Source organism: Acipenser ruthenus, chromosome 7 (assembly GCF_902713425.1).
Source record: "Acipenser ruthenus chromosome 7, fAciRut3.2 maternal haplotype, whole genome shotgun sequence".
Taxonomy (NCBI): Eukaryota; Metazoa; Chordata; class Actinopteri; order Acipenseriformes; family Acipenseridae; genus Acipenser; species Acipenser ruthenus.
The window spans coordinates 66974823-66990727 of NC_081195.1; the positions used below are offsets into that span (position 1 = coordinate 66974823).

The 15905-nt window shown below is 40.9% G+C and overlaps 1 protein-coding gene across 3 annotated transcripts; it reads right to left on the minus strand.

Moving 5' to 3' along the window:
• Positions 1 to 3232: 3232 nt before the first annotated feature.
• si:dkey-39a18.1 (uncharacterized protein LOC557637 homolog) lies at positions 3233 to 12647 on the minus strand. Of its 3 annotated transcripts, none has more exons than XM_059027673.1 (8): positions 12153 to 12647; positions 11691 to 11746; positions 9336 to 9436; positions 8595 to 8660; positions 8292 to 8454; positions 7985 to 8127; positions 6753 to 6872; positions 3233 to 5695 (listed from the first exon to the last, which is right to left on the minus strand). In XM_059027673.1, the coding sequence occupies exons 3-8, from the start codon at positions 9407 to 9409 to the stop codon at positions 4672 to 4674; spliced, it is 1590 nt and encodes a 529-aa protein (XP_058883656.1). In that variant the 5' UTR covers positions 9410 to 9436; positions 11691 to 11746; positions 12153 to 12647; the 3' UTR covers positions 3233 to 4671. The 3 variants fall into 3 exon arrangements, with proteins under 3 accessions (XP_058883656.1, XP_058883654.1, XP_058883655.1); XM_059027671.1 differs by having other exon boundaries at positions 7910 to 8127; XM_059027672.1 differs by lacking the exons at positions 11691 to 11746; positions 12153 to 12647 and having other exon boundaries at positions 7910 to 8127; positions 9336 to 10544.
• Positions 12648 to 15905: the final 3258 nt, after the last annotated feature.

Genomic DNA, 15905 nt, shown 5'->3' on the forward strand with positions numbered 1-15905 from the left:
ACACACAGCAGGGAAGCGCTCACACACACACACACACACACACACACACACACACACACACACACAGCAGGGCAGTGCTCACTGATCGGCCAGCCTATTCTTGATATTGATCTGGCTGACATTTCCACATTCCTATACGGTGTTCATTTCAATCACAACATCGAGAAGGAAATCGCAGTAGTGCAGCGAGTCAACATGCAGTGTAGCTTTCAGTTTCAGGAGCTTATGAAATGGAACAAGCCCAACTTGGAAACAAAAACACACAGAAGCGCTTGTGATTTGTATTATGGATTTGTATTGCTTTCTAGCACTTTGCAACACGTCTGTCTGTGTGCCTGTGTGTGTTTGTGCCGGGATGCTGAATGTGCAATCCATTATAAAAGGATCTCTCCTGTACTGACCTTTCATCAGTTACCGGGAGGAGGCAGTGTGGTCTAACTCTCAGGACCAAGGGCTCTCGAGTCAGCTTTGTGAATCCAAACTCATTTAAAAGTAAATTAACCAATAGTTCAACACTTTACAGAAAATAAGCATAACATAAATGACCTAAAATCTGTAGCTCTAGAGAAAATAAAATTATATAAAGTAGAATATTGATAAATAAAGGAAAATATACATGGATAAATAGACTCAATAACACAATGTCTGTATGCACTGTACCCAATCAGAAAACAGTGTACAGTCAAACAGTTTTAAACTGAAGACAATTAAAGGGAAAAAAAAGAAGAACATCTACAGACCCTAATCTAGAGCGGAGCACAAATGTGATAAACCAGCTCTTCCGAGTCGTTGAGGGTCTGTGCCTGTTACCCCATATCTCTTCACTGGAAGCCACTGCACTGCAGAGCAGGTGAGGACTTGTGAAATGGAAGTTACTCTATATGTCAGTGCATGTGAGGGCTGGGGCTGCTGAGTTTGGGGTGATGTGCGCATTCCACAGCTCCACGATGCAGGATACTGAAACAGGCGCGTGCCCTCCTTGTCTCTGACAGAAGTGTGAACAAGATTCTGGAACTCAAAGCGACTCCCTGCCGGGCCCAGCGTCTGTCAGGTCACTGACTCCATTTGTATCAAAAAAGAGTTTATTTATACTGGGATTAAAATAGAAAATGAAATATCAAGAGCATATTTTTGATCAGTAAAGAGAAAACAGAATTGAAGCTGGATGTTTCAGCAGGTAAAACTTAACAAATGCTGGTTTTGTAATAACCACTGTGGAGAACAAACGTACATCGGATCGTGGCTGCACAGTTATCAGAAAGGATGTGTTATAGTGTGCAGGTTTACTAAACATTAGACTCCTGCAGAGAAGCCAGTAATCATGGTTGTAGATATTAACTACCAAGTGCATTCCAGCATTCAATTAGATTAGTATTATGTTACTGTTTTACTTCAGAATGAATTCTTGAGTGTTTGAAGTTAAGGATGAATGAGCACCAAGTATCCATGCCTGTGTATCTAAACTACAGCACATTCAGAACCAATAGGGTTATTCTGGGGGTCACTGTACATGTTTTTATCATGTAATAAATCAGAGGGCTTGATTCAGCTAACTTCTAGATGGAGGAGAATATTTCATTTGAATCATAATTTACACGCATATATATATATATATATATATATATATATATATATATATATATATATATACAGTACTGTGCAAAAGTTTTAGGCAGGTGTGAAAAAATGCTGTAAAGTAAGAATGCTTTCAAAAATAGACATGTTAATAGTTTATATTTATCAATTAACAAAATGCAAAGTGAGTGAACAGAAGAAAAATCTACATCAAATCAATATTTGGTGTGACTACCCTTTGCCTTCAAAACAGCATCAATTCTTCTAGGTACACTTGCACACAGTTTTTGAAGGAACTTGGCAGGCAGGTTGGCCCAAACATCTTGGAGAACTAACCACAGGTCTTCTGTGGATTTAGGCAGCCTCTGTTGCTTCTCTCTCTTCATGTAATCGCAGACAGACTTGATGATGTTGAGATCAGGGCTCTGTGGGGGCCATACCATCACTTCCAGGACTCCTTGTTCTTCTTTACAGTGAAGATAGTTCTTAATGACTTTCGCTGTATGTTTGGGGTCATTGTCATGGTGCAGAATAAATTTGGGGCCAATCAGATGCCTCCCTGATGGTATTGCATGATAGATAAGTATCTGCCTGTACTTCTCAGCATTGAGGAGACCATTAATTCTGACCAAATCCCCAACTCCATTTGCAGAAATGCAGCCCCAAACTTGCAAGGAACCTCCACCATGCTTCACTGTTGCCTGCAGACACTCATTCGTGTACTGCTCTCCAGCCCTTCGGCGAACAAACTGCCTTCTGCTACAGCCAAATATTTCAAATTTTGACTCATCAGGCCAGAGCACCTGCTGCCATTTTTCTGCACCCCAGTTCCTGTGTTTTCGTGCATAGTTGAGTCGCTTGGCCTTGTTTCCACGTCGGAGGTATGGCTTTTTGGCTGCAAGTCTTCCATGAAGGCCACTTCTGACCAGACTTCTCCGGACAGTAGATGGGTGTACCAGGGTCCCACTGTTTTCTGCCAATTCTGAGCTGATGGCACTGCTGGACATCTTCCGATTGCAAAGGGAACTAAGCATGATGTGTCTTTCATCTGCTGCAGTAAGTTTCCTTGGCCGACCACTGCGTCTACGGTCCTCAACGTTGCCCGTTTCTTTGTGCGTCTTCAAAAGAGCTTGGACAGCACATCTGGAAACCCGTGTCTGCCTTGAAATTTCTGCCTGGGAGAGACCCTGCTGATGCAGTATAAATACCTTGTATCTTGTTGCTGTGCTCAGTCTTGCCATGGTGTATGACTTTTGACAGTAAACTGTCTTCAGCAACCTCACCTTGTTAGCTGAGTTTGGCTGTTCCTCACCCAGTTTTATTCCTCCTACACAGCTATTTCTGTTTCAGTTAATGATTGTGTTTCAACCTACATATTGAATTGATGATCATTAGCACCTGTTTGGTATAATTGTTTAATCATACACCTGACTATATGCCTACAAAATCCCTGACTTTGAGCAAGTGTACCTAGAAGAATTGATGCTGTTTTGAAGGCAAAGGGTGGTCACACCAAATATTGATTTGATGTAGATTTTTCTTCTGTTCACTCACTTTGCATTTAGTTAATTGATAAATATAATCTATTAACATGTCTATTTTTGAAAGCATTCTTACTTTACAGCATTTTTTCACACCTGCCTAAAACTTTTGCACAGTACTGTATATATATATATATATATTTTTTTTTTGCAACTTTAAATACAAATGCAGGTAAAGAAAACCTTTTGTCAGACAAAAAGCACTACAATCCTTATGAAAAGGATTACGTCAATGGCTAAAGTACATTCAGTACAAACATTACTGAAATATGTATTCACTTTTAAAAAGAGTAACTAAAGAATTCAGTGGTGACACCATAAGTCAGCTATGTGATGCAGCCAGTATAGCAGTCTGAGCTCCTGCACTCAGTATACAGACATTGTCAGCTATGTGATGCAGCCAGTACAGCAGTCTGAGCTCCTGCACTCAGTACGCAGACATTGTCAGCTATGTGATGCAGCCAGTACAGCAGTCTGAGCTCCTGCACTCAGTATACAGACATTGTCAGCTATGTGATGCAGCCAGTACAGCAGTCTGAGCTCCTGCACTCAGTACACAGACATTGTCAGCTATGTGATGCAGCCAGTATAGCAGTCTGAGCTCCTGCACTCAGTACGCAGACATTGTCAGCTATGTGATGCAGCCAGTACAGCAGTCTGAGCTCCTGCACTCAGTATACAGACATTGTCAGCTATGTGATGCAGCCAGTACAGCAGTCTGAGCTCCTGCACTCAGTACACAGACATTGTCAGCTATGTGATGCAGCCAGTATAGCAGTCTGAGCTCCTGCACTCAGTACGCAGACATTGTCAGCTATGTGATGCAGCCAGTATAGCAGTCTGAGCTCCTGCACTCAGTATACAGACATTGTCAGCTATGTGATGCAGCCAGTACAGCAGTCTGAGCTCCTGCACTCAGTACACAGACATTGTCAACGATGAGGAATGTTGTGATGTGAACATGCTAGAGGGACAGAAGTAGCTCAACAGCAGTATTACACCGACTGCAGTGACACAAGAACACAGCCTGCTTGTCATCACAGCAGCACTGTCTGCACGATATCTGGGTCTACCTTAATGACTCCAATGAACAGCGAATTATCAAAATCACTCGTAATGCAGCTGGGGTTTACTGCCTCCCCCATTACATCACTGAATGCATTTAAAAAACAAAACTGGAAGGGCCAATGCATTTCTGCCAGCAAAGCAACACGACTGTTGGGAATGGCTGCATATGCAATGGAATCCCGCTGAATGCTCCACCTGGCCCCGATTCTCTTTTTCACTCCCAAATTGTCATTAGCGCGCATTTTTTCTGGAAGGAAAATGTTTATTATTTTTTTTTCTTTTTTAGCTTTATGGGGTGCTTTTTAACAGTTGTGCAAATTCGGAGTAACGAGCTTTGTTTGAAACAGTTTAACTTTCTCCCTCTTTACGCTGTTAGCTACAGCAATTAGATGAACTGATCAAGCCTGAAACATGTTTTTTTACAATGCAATAGCAAGATGGGACAGCTGGTTTTGCACAATTACAGCGAGGAAATATCCCATCCGAGTCACTGCATCGATGGCCTGGGGGACGGCGTTGGGCAGGTCATCGTAATTTTGGGAAGGAGACCTTCATGAGAGCTTGCCAGCTGAACCGTGCGGTCGGGCAGAGGGCTTTTCCACCGCACAAATTCCAGAGGCTGCAGCAGCTCCAGGTGGGGTCTGTTCACCTGGATCTGAACACAGGGATTGAAAGAGCCATTGGCCCCTGGGGCAGGAATGGCATCAGCCATCGCTTCGACTGTCAGCGCCGGGGCTTGCCTGCCTCTGTAGGCGCCCGGGGAGTGCAGGAGCTGCCGCCGCAGATAGTCGTGAAGTCCTGAGAAGGGTTCCAGCAGTGTGTTCGGCTGGACAGGCCGGCTGCCTGTTTCAAACCGTTGTTCGTTCAGGCAAACCGGAAAGGGGGTCGTGACGCTGTAGGCGCAGGAGGTTGCTGTCTGTGGAAAGCGCTGTTCGTTGAGGAAACTGTCTGCGTTCAACAGCACAAACTCGGCCGACAAGCCGCTCCGTCCAGGAGTCTCTCTCCTTATCTGAGAATCAGCCTTCCAGTCAAAAGATTTCTTCAAGACAGGCTTCATTGGTGGCTTTCGAATGCGGCCTCTTAAATGGCTTTCTATTTTAGGAAATGTAATTCCTGCCTCTGTTGTCAGGTTTTCGTTGTTCTCCCAGAGCGTATCGACCAGATCTTTGCCCCTTGGCTGTGAAGGGTTTTTTCTGGATTCCTTTGCCACTGATCTGCCCGTGCAGCCTCCCACGGACTGCCCTGAGCCTCTGCTGGTGTGCGAGGCGAGGCTGGAGGTGCTTGCGACGGAGGAGCTGGATTTTGTGCGCTGAAGCTTGTTCACTCTGTGAGCTCTGTCACTGTCTGGGGTTATCGGGAATACGTCCTGCACCACTGGGTTGTGGAAGGTAATTCTGGCTTGAGGTACCGACTCCAATGATTTCACTTTCTCACTTCTTCTGTCTGCTGGAGGTTCAGTGTGACTGACAGACCATGGATCCTGTTCAGTTTCCAAACCATCCCAATGAGTCCTTCATTAGAAGAAAAAAAGAAAGAAAATGAATCAACGTGCTGATCTACTTATTCAACGCTAACTAATAACCCCCTTCTCACTAAAAGGAAAACCCATTGTGATTGTATGTCAGCTGCAGTTAATTCTGAGGTTAATCAATACGCCTCAGGCCACAGAGAGCTATTAGCATTTTAAAATTGCAAGGAAAACTTGCACTACGATGCCTGGCAGCAATAGGATTTTAAAGGAGCCCAGCCTGTTTTCCATATTGACATTCAATTTATGCTTCATCAGTCTTGATTTAAGAATGATTTAGATTGTATGCTTTATTATTTGCAACACTTAGGTTACATAGAACATTTTCAGCTCCACAGAATCACCCTGGATTGCATCAAGCACATATTTTAGGGGTCACCTCTGGATAACCATTGTTAGGTACATATTGTATACCAAACTATGGTTTGTTTGATATAATCCTGGGTCATTTCCCAGTGCTGTTAAATGCTTTAAAACATCCATCTGTGGCTTATCCCAGCAAGATAAAGCCTGAGAAAATTAACCTCACAGTGAAAAAAGATCCAGCAAGTACCAAACTAGTGATCAATATGAAAATAATACTACTACTACTACTACTACTACTACTAATAATAATAATAATAATGCACATCCTTTCTTTAGCGATTATCTTGCATGCTAACAATACCCAGCTGCATCTCTGCTGCACTGCTTTCAAATTAACTCAATGAGGTTTTCAGTATTTTATAGTTTTAAAAGGTAACAAGATTTGAAATCCTCTGCTGAGGTTAAAAACAAAACAAAAAAAACAAAAAACAGTGCATCTTGAAAAAGCCAACGCACGTCCAACTTCTAAATGTGTTGCCAGCCTCTGAAATCAACCAGACTGGACTTGCTTCCCAAACACTTTCACATATACTCTGTTTCACTGTAAACAGCATTTGATAAACCTTGAGTTTTATATAACTGTATCAACCAAACATGTTTCTATTAAATGACAAAGATAAGAGAGGTGCCTCCACAGAAATGCAGAAGCCTGGGTTTCAAACCAGATGTAGTACCTGCAGCCACTTCTAGACGGAGGTCGCTCCAGCCCTCTGTTTGAGGATGACTTGGCTTTGTATATAGGTGGGAGTGCGGAGTACTTGGGACAGGTGGCGCCAGTCACTATTAACGTCCCTCTAAAAAATATATATTTCTATCAGTAACATCTCTACAGTAAGGAGTTTTTGCACACCCTTACTCGGAATGGTCTTTAGGAAGTATTTTTAAAAAACCATCAGATATTCAATTAATATTTCAATGCAAGAAAAGCTGTCAGTGTTAGTCTACGACCTCGGTACACCAGAACGGAAGTAGAAATGAGTGGAAAATAATCTTCCAATAATCTTTTAAACACTCAGTGTGGAAGTCAACTGCCATTGATTGGTACTGAATTGTAAAGATGAGGGAAGGACAGCTTTTCTTGCTTTAAATCAATATGTTAATAAATTGATTTACTGAATACTTCTTAAAGGCAATTCTGAGTTTTAGCACATCCCTACTAAACAGGCTCAAACAAACGACATGCAGACAGGCACAGGGTTAGCAACTCACACTCAACCAGTCCAGTCCTGTGTTTCACAACTACCATTACTGAAATGATCAGGTAACAGAAGGGCCCTGTTCAGTACATTGACCCTTACCTAGATCTGCATGAATAACTCCTAATAGCAACCCTACAGGTGCAGGTATGGTCCGTGCAGCGGAGATCCTTCTACCTGGTCATTTCAATAATATACCTACACGAGGACATGGCTTAACCCTGAGTAGACAAGCACAAACCCTTCGGAACACTTTGTACTACAGCAGTGTTCTTCTTTAATAGCAATGTATACGATCCAGAAAGACACACAAGACCTTCTTCATTTATATGTTGCTGGCTATCAGTATTACCTTATCCACACTACTTACAGTGTGCAGGGATGGAAATAAGCTTCCCGTTGCATAGCTGTTAGTCCATTCCATGTTTTAATATGAGCTTGATTAGCCACAGTGTATAGGTAACAAGCTCAGGTGTGCCTGATTAGACATAGTAAAACCAGGAATGGATCAAGCTGCACTGCAATGGGAGTCTTACTGCCACCCCTGCAGTGCAATCAACACGCGTTGACACCACGTGAGTAAACTGTGAGAAGCCATGTCTGTACCCCCTGTATTAGTATTTGAGCAGCATTACCCTTGGCTCCCCGATTCCAAAGCAATGGGTGGGAGCTGGGGTTTGTCATCCCACCTTCTCGTAAAGCCTCTGTACCTCTTCACACTCCCTGTAACCTGAGAGGTGCTCCTCACACTCCGCACACTCTTCAGGCTCCGCACACTCTTCAGGCTCCTCACATCATCGTCTTCCTCCGCGTCTCGTGCAGCCTGGGGCCTGGTCACGCCCTTCATCAAGTTCTGGAGGAGATTCACACACAAAGAGTTTTAAGCACTTTTAAACAAGACAACAGCAATAATATTTCATTTGAATTACTTATTGCAGCAGTATGGTGAAGTGACCACCACTGTAACATACAGATATAAAGGGCATCTCAATAGCCTCGTTGCATCCCATCACATACCCTGCGAGTGAAAGCCGTGGGCTCGGAGTAATAGGACGGCACTGGTGACGATTCTCTGGGCGCTGAGTCGACTCTCTTCTTTCCTAAATGACCTTCCAGTGTGTCAGATGGCTTTCCCTGCTGTTGCTCTGACTGGTCTTCATCTAGACACACGGGAACTTTCCTGCAAATGTTTAGAAAGGATTGCGATTGTGTTAAACTGTTAAGAAACAAACAGCGACATACCCTCCCCTGCCGACACGCTGTAAATACAAACAGAGTACCACGACAAAGAAGATCCCCATGACAGAGCCGGACACCCACCTGAACGTGCCGCGTTGCATACTTCTTCCTTTTCCTGTGTCTGCTGGAAACCACTTTCTGTAGCCCCTAAGAAAACGAGGGTGTAGAAACAGATCCAGCACTGGTGAACAGACAAGCTCAACAGCCTCCCTCCGAGGGAGGCCAGCATGAAATATTCATCACTGTGTTCATCAGCTCGCAAATCTCAGTGTTTCTTAGTTCCTATCCAAGCTGCTTATTTATTATAAATAAGAATATTTTGAGGACATGCCTCTTTAAAATCAGGGAGGGAGATAAAATATTGAATTTACAAACTTTTGATAGTTGTGGGAAGATAAACACATAACACGTCAAAGCCCAGTTGGTCTGTACTGCAGTGTTTAAAAATATTGTTTGTTTTGAATCTTTAATTGGGTAGCATATCCCCAATGGAAATAGCGGATCTGCAATGCATTTATTTTTTTGGTACTCATAAATCACCTGTTGGGCACTTAAAACATTACTTGTGAAATGTCTTGGATTCCAGGGGTGTGCAATCAAGGCACTGGAAGGCCCTTCCAGTCCAGGTTTAACAGGTAAAGTGATAGAACGACCTGTTCAGGAGGTTTAATTGGTTAAATTGAACAATTTAGAATAGGTTTGGAACAAAGACCAGGAGTAGAAGGGCCAGCTTTGGACACCCCAATGCAGACGGTGGTAGGCACAGTGGGAGGAGTGAAACCCCATGCGACTCGAGGGCTGGTAAACCGTTTCTTTCGTTACCTGACCACCAGAGGGAAGCTGGCAGGTAATCGAATGCTGTCTCCCTGAAGAACAATCCCAGGATGGTCCAACATTCTGCTCCTCCTGTCAGAATGGAACTGCTGGAGAATGCATCACCCGGTTATGGTTAAACTTCCTCATTTGTTTCAATCAAGCTTTTTCAATTCCTTTTCTTAACCAATCACTGGGGATCCTCTTTTGTAAAAACAGTTTGTTTGTTTTTTATTAAGTATTTAAATGCAAAGTTCCTGAAGTTGTATTTGTTTAGAGTCTGAATTCTAGGACAACAACATACAGTCAGTAGTGTCACGGGTGTTCACATGCTTGTGGTTGTGTAGGTGCCATTATTTACTATAACCTGATTAGACCGAAGAGGAGGTTAAACTGCTTCAATTAAGTCAATCTGATTATAGGTGGAACAGAGACAAGTAGGCCAAGTACATAACTAAAGACATAAAGCATGAACTAATGAAAAAAAAGATTAAAAGTTAAAAGAAAGAGTCCTACTGAACATGGCTTATAACAGCAATCCCAACCACGACCCAGGGAGTTTCCAGAGGAATTCATCACCAGAATTTTGACAGCAAAAACAGTAAAACTAAACCCAATAATTCTTCTGCTTAACAAAGAACAACATTGATTGACGAGTTAATATGTGAACTCAGTCGGGTTTGTGGTAAATGAATAAACAGGACATTGTGCTGGCGTTCCCTGTCGTTATTTATTAATTCTATCAGACTCCTCTCTCATGCTTCAGGCTCCTACCCAGGGTGTATCACACAGGGATTCAAAAAATACCAAACTACATTCCACCAGTGACTCCAATGAACCACACACTGCTTTCATTAAGCCTAACAAAACAGCTTTGTAATACAACACTAAAGAAATGTCTAAAGCTCACGTTTACCCGTCTCAAATACACAAGGAGAATACCAGACCTATAGCTTCTTATCCTCAGAAAACCCCCAGTGCCAAACAGTGCCAAGCAGTGCCAAACGTTTTTGTATGGTATTCAATATACTGTATATTGGGAGCTAGATGGAGAGTAAATATATACAGATAAGCAATCTTCTCAGAGGAGTCTATTCAGCTGCTGGGTTACCTCTACGTGAAGGGGATTGAACATTAGCACATTGGTTTAGTTTCACAAACAAATATGGTGCAATACTTCTTTTTTTAATAGAACTTCTTGAATAGCAAATATTTTGTATCTAGTTGATATAATAGATATAATTGCTAGAGGTGTAACAACTCATCGTGTAGGGAGGAATCAAGATACTTTCTTTAGGCGATGTACTATCATAGAGGCATATATGAAACAAGTCCAAAAGCAGTTCACCAAGCAGATCTTGAATGAAGAATAAAGTGTGTTTTAGAGTTGCTATGAATACACACTCTCCAGAACCATTACATTTGTGTCTTTTAACAATATAGTCCATCATTAAATTATCATTTAATTGTATTATGCATCATTAGGGATGCCACCCGTTCTGGTTTTGCCTGGATTGTTCTCTTTCCTGGGAACTCTGTAAGACTTAAGTAAGCATATGATTGATTGATTGATTGATTTTTGTACAAAATGACTCTGGTGTCCCGGTTTTTTGTAAATCAGAGGTGGGAACCCTATGCATCATGCAAGTAGCCGATCAGAACCTTCACATGTATCGTGACACATATCTTCTAGCGACCTGCATATCGTGATGCGTATCGTATCCTCACATTAGTCGATCATTACAATCCTGCAGCTTGATATGTATAAAATGTAATTATGTTACTATAGCTTTTAAACAAACATTGACATACCTTTTATATAACATTAAGGCCCCTACTCTAATGTTAAAACGGCCAAAAAGAAACTAAACAATACATCTGAGAAAAGTAAGGGCAGCAGTGTGGGGTAGTGGTTAGGGCTCTGCACTTGACCGGAGGGTCGTGGGTTCAATCCCTGGTGGGGGCCACTGCTGCTGTACCCTTGAGCAAGGTACTTTACCTAGATTGCTCCAGTAAAAACCCAACTGTATAAATGGGTAATTGTATGTAAAAAATAATGTAATTGTACGTAAAAATAATGCGATATCTTGTAACAATTGTAAGTCGCCCTGGATAAGGGTGTCTGCTCATAAATAATAATAATAATAATAATAATAATAATAATAATAATAATAATACTTCGCAAGGTACGTTTCAGAAAACAAATAGAGTAATGTGAACCGTGTAAAACTAGCAATATACAAAACATGCTGCTGACTGCTAAGTTGTTTCTTGCTAATTCTGTTCTAGAATAAGAATGTTCTTATTTGAAAATGTGCTTTTAATTTGATATATATATATCCAGCAAAAAACTAATTTTCTTACCACAACGTCGACGACAAAATGCACAGCCAGTAAGAAACCCTGAGAAGCCAGTCGGGCTGAAGAAAGAGAAACATTTATAATTTATTGACCTGAAATTTAGAGAAAGCGAAAAGGGTAAAATAAAAACATAAAAAAATAAGCTTTGAAATCAGCTGGTTTAGTGCCAGTAAAATCCTACAGGTGGTAACATCTGCCAATTTTAAAACTGAATCGTTAATAAAATTGGTATCAATGTAAACTAAATAAAACACAGTATGCACGCTCTATTAGCTTAACTTCCGTGAACCCTGCTGTGGCGCATACAGTGAATAGTGAGTAGCCTAAATATGCCATTGCAATTCTTAATGTTTGTTTTTTGGAAAAGAAAACCTGATAACATCGTTGACAAGAACGATGCATGACTGGTAAAGTGTCAAATAAGCTCGTATTTATCAACGACATAGTATTTATGGAGTTACTTACTTTGCTCGGAAACCTGTTCATGAACAAGTCCTATAGCTTTGACTTGCCGTTAATGGCTGTGTTGTTGCTCCATTCTCAAAGCGCTTTCTTTTTTCCCTTATTATTTATTTCTTTATTATTTATTTCTTATACGGTGAAATTAAAAGCACTGGAAAAATATAGACGCGCTTCACCCATCCTTTAGCTTCAGTGTTTGCAGTGTCAAGCTAAAACCAAGTTTGAAGTTATAATAGACCCGCTAGGGAATTGATTTCTGCGCCGCTGGTCCGAGCAGAGTGCAGGTCACTTACCCCCCGCAGAGACGGGTCATCAGCCATCCACCTCCCGCTGCGGATTCAAAGGTAAACCTCAAAATAATGATTGTCCCGAGTCTCCCTTATTTGTGAAGCTATTCTTTTAACTTTAGTTTAATTGCTGTTGACCCCCCTCCCCCGGGCCCTGATGGAAACTCTAGGCATGCCTGTAGGGCTCTGGTATGCTGATCACAGAACTCTTGTTTTGCGTCTCGGTGTACGGATGGGGCTATATCATGTTCGTGCATTTGTGTAAGACGCACTAATGCAGACTGTTTGATGCCCTAAAATAATAATAATAATAATAATAATAATAATAATAATAATAATAATAATAATAATCGTTAAATAAAATATTGAAAGACAATTTAAAAGCAAAGGTATTTTCCTTAACAAGGATAAATATAAAAGCAGGAAATGTAGTTATCAGAACAATAAATGGACTCGTCTCCGCTGTTTCTTGCTTGTATCATTATAACATTACCATCGATTATTATTATTGCTGCTATTGTACCTGCTTCAAAACATAACAGTTTTAACATTCTGCTGGATTGCCTTAACGTGTGTGCTGCAATGCAGGAAGGATTAGAGCAGCTCAGCAGAAAACCTGAGTTCTTCTATGCTTGTGGTGTTATTATAAAAGCTCTAATTTTCCCTGTGTTGTGTTCAATGTGGTGATGCACTGCTGAGAGAGCCAGGGGATGAGCTGGGAACGGGATACCTCACAATCTGATGCCCGAGGTGTGTTCTCTGTGTGCCAGCCTATTTTGCCAGGTGATAAATAAGGGCCATTTACTCATTTTGCCCACTAGAGGGCGAAATGAAACTAATGTTTACTGCTAGGGAGGTGTTTTCAAAACTTTTTCCATTAGTTTTCAGAAGTATAAATCTGCTTTCTTTTCTTATTTCAACATAAAATGCAGTGCTCTGTGTTGCCCTTAAAGGCCCTGTTGTTAACATCTCATTTATTATCTGTTTAATATCCCTTGATCTATGTTATCTACGATTCTCTGCTGTTGTACAGTATGTGCTGAGATCATTAATGCCCTGCTTACAAACTCTCCCAGCTCATGTTTCTTGTGAAGAGGGGGTACAAAGAAAATGCAGAAAACGTAAAAAAGGGGTAGTAAGTGAAACAAACTAAGAAAATTACATTGAAGCTGCTTTAAAAGGATTGTGGAGTGCACTGCAGGGTTAGGATGGCTGTCTAACAGCTGATAAAAAATAGCCTGATGTTACCAGTTCAGAAGGAGAAATCACAAAACCACAGCAGCTATAAATGATTCTGCACCTTAAAAGTCTTCAAGGACTTGTTTTATCTGCAGCTCATATCACCAACATGTCTGCCTATGTGCTTTTAAAATCCATCCAACCTACTTGTACGGCAGGTCACCAACCTTCATGGCAAGTGCCTTGTCAAGGAATGGTGCACAGCACAGGTCAGACACCATATAGGTCACCCTAAAGAAAAGCACAGTTTTCCTCTGCGGTAGCAGATGCTACTTGGCCTGAAGCGAGAAAAACGTTTACAATCCTGGCAAGATTTGAACTGGTTCAAGAACAGTCCAGGTTTTATTTTGAATCTTTAAGGTGTTTTAAGTCTACAGTTTTGGAACTATTTCATCGCTTTCCAATTTAACATCCGATTATTCTCTCTACTAGTTTTTTGTTACGGTATAGAAGTCAGCAGAGTTCAAAGGTCACAATATCATGTGATTGCTGAAGAACAGAAAGCAAAGACACATGACAAAATCATATGTGCCTGCAAGCAAGATGACAGCCAGTTACAGACAGCAATAGAGAAAAAAAAAAAAAATAGAATATCAGAATGATTGTAAAAAACAAACCATTAAAAAGGCATTTGTGGTTACTGGTCCTTTGTTTACAGGCTTGCTGTTTCTAAAGCATAAAACACTCCCTACTGAATTACTGCTAAATTAGCCCACACTAAACAAGTTCCAAGCTGCAAGCATGCACATCCCATTAACATTTTGTGAGAAAGAACTTTGTTTTTATTAATAATGAATTCACTTAAAAATAATTTGTATCCATTTGTCTGAAAAAACAAAACAAACCCCACCACCTGGAATGCTTGTTTCCTGCAGTTTGGCTTCTTGGCATCTCTGACACTTGCTGGCCATCTGCATTTCCATCTGGTCTCTGCAAGTACACATCTGGATGGAATCACATTTATTGCACATTGTTCTGTCTGTTCCTTGGGCACAGAAAGCATCTTTACTGGATGTATACAAAGTGGGATGCTAGCATCCCAAAATCTCACTGCTCTAGGAGTAAAGGTGGAATGTTACTTGACACAATCATGGAACAACATCCCAGATGCTGCTGGATTTTGCCCCCAAAATACTGATGAAGTCAGAATATCCCTACATCATGCACAATAAAACTAGTTTACAAAGGGAACTGTGAGGTACCCGTCATATTGTACACGTGTCACCACATGGAAAGGGGAAAATGGGGTTTTGTACATAATTGAGGTTTGATACAATATTTCACGAGTGCCTCGAGTACTTTGGCCTTCGAGTTATATGAAAATATAGCAGAATAGTAAACTTACACTAACCTTATAGCAATTTGTTTACATGTAACAATACATTACCTTTACTACTGTAGTCTACTTGGCTTGGAAAAGTGGCAAACATCACATTTATATAACACTGCTTAGACCAAAAACACCTTGTGTACTATTTTAAAAAGAGTTAAGCAGCAAAATACTACTACTAATAATAATAATAATAAATAAAAACTCAGGTTATAACAATAAAGTGTCTTTATAGACAAGCCTTTTCCTCATTTACAGAAAGTTGTATATCCATCATTAGGAATATTAAAATGATGCACTAGTTTGTACTGTAGTTAAAGATAAACCGATACTTTAAGCAGGTGCATCACTTCACAAAAGGCTTGCATGTATAAACCTAGGGAGGCAGTGGATATCGTCTAGGCTTCATGTTTGCAAGGATATCAACCAGGACATCAAAATCATTTTTTACCAATGATTTCAGTTGCCATTACAAGCAGATCACTTGGACGAGGATTGGTCATGGAAGTTCGTAAATAGGTTTTAACCAAACTTAAAACAGAAAACAGACGCTCATTGCTTGCAGTGGTTAGTGGAAGAGTGAGGACTACCTTGATGATTTTTTGTAATATTTAAGTATAATAGCAAGTATCATTTTATAGTTGTACAAGCTCAAAAAGGGAATAAAAACTACCAGTGGCGCAAGTTTAGTTTTTCGTCTCAGTAACTTCTTAATTAGTTAAAATGGCACTGGCTATTATCAGGGCTGGCAGTAGGTTTTTGTGGGCCACGGGCAATGGACCTCCAGTGCCCCCCACCCACATTCACCCCTAAAATCACAAAAATATTTCTATCAAAAAGGTTTTCGTAATCAGTAGTCCATCGCTAAACCAGACACATCTGGATATCTATCTATCTATC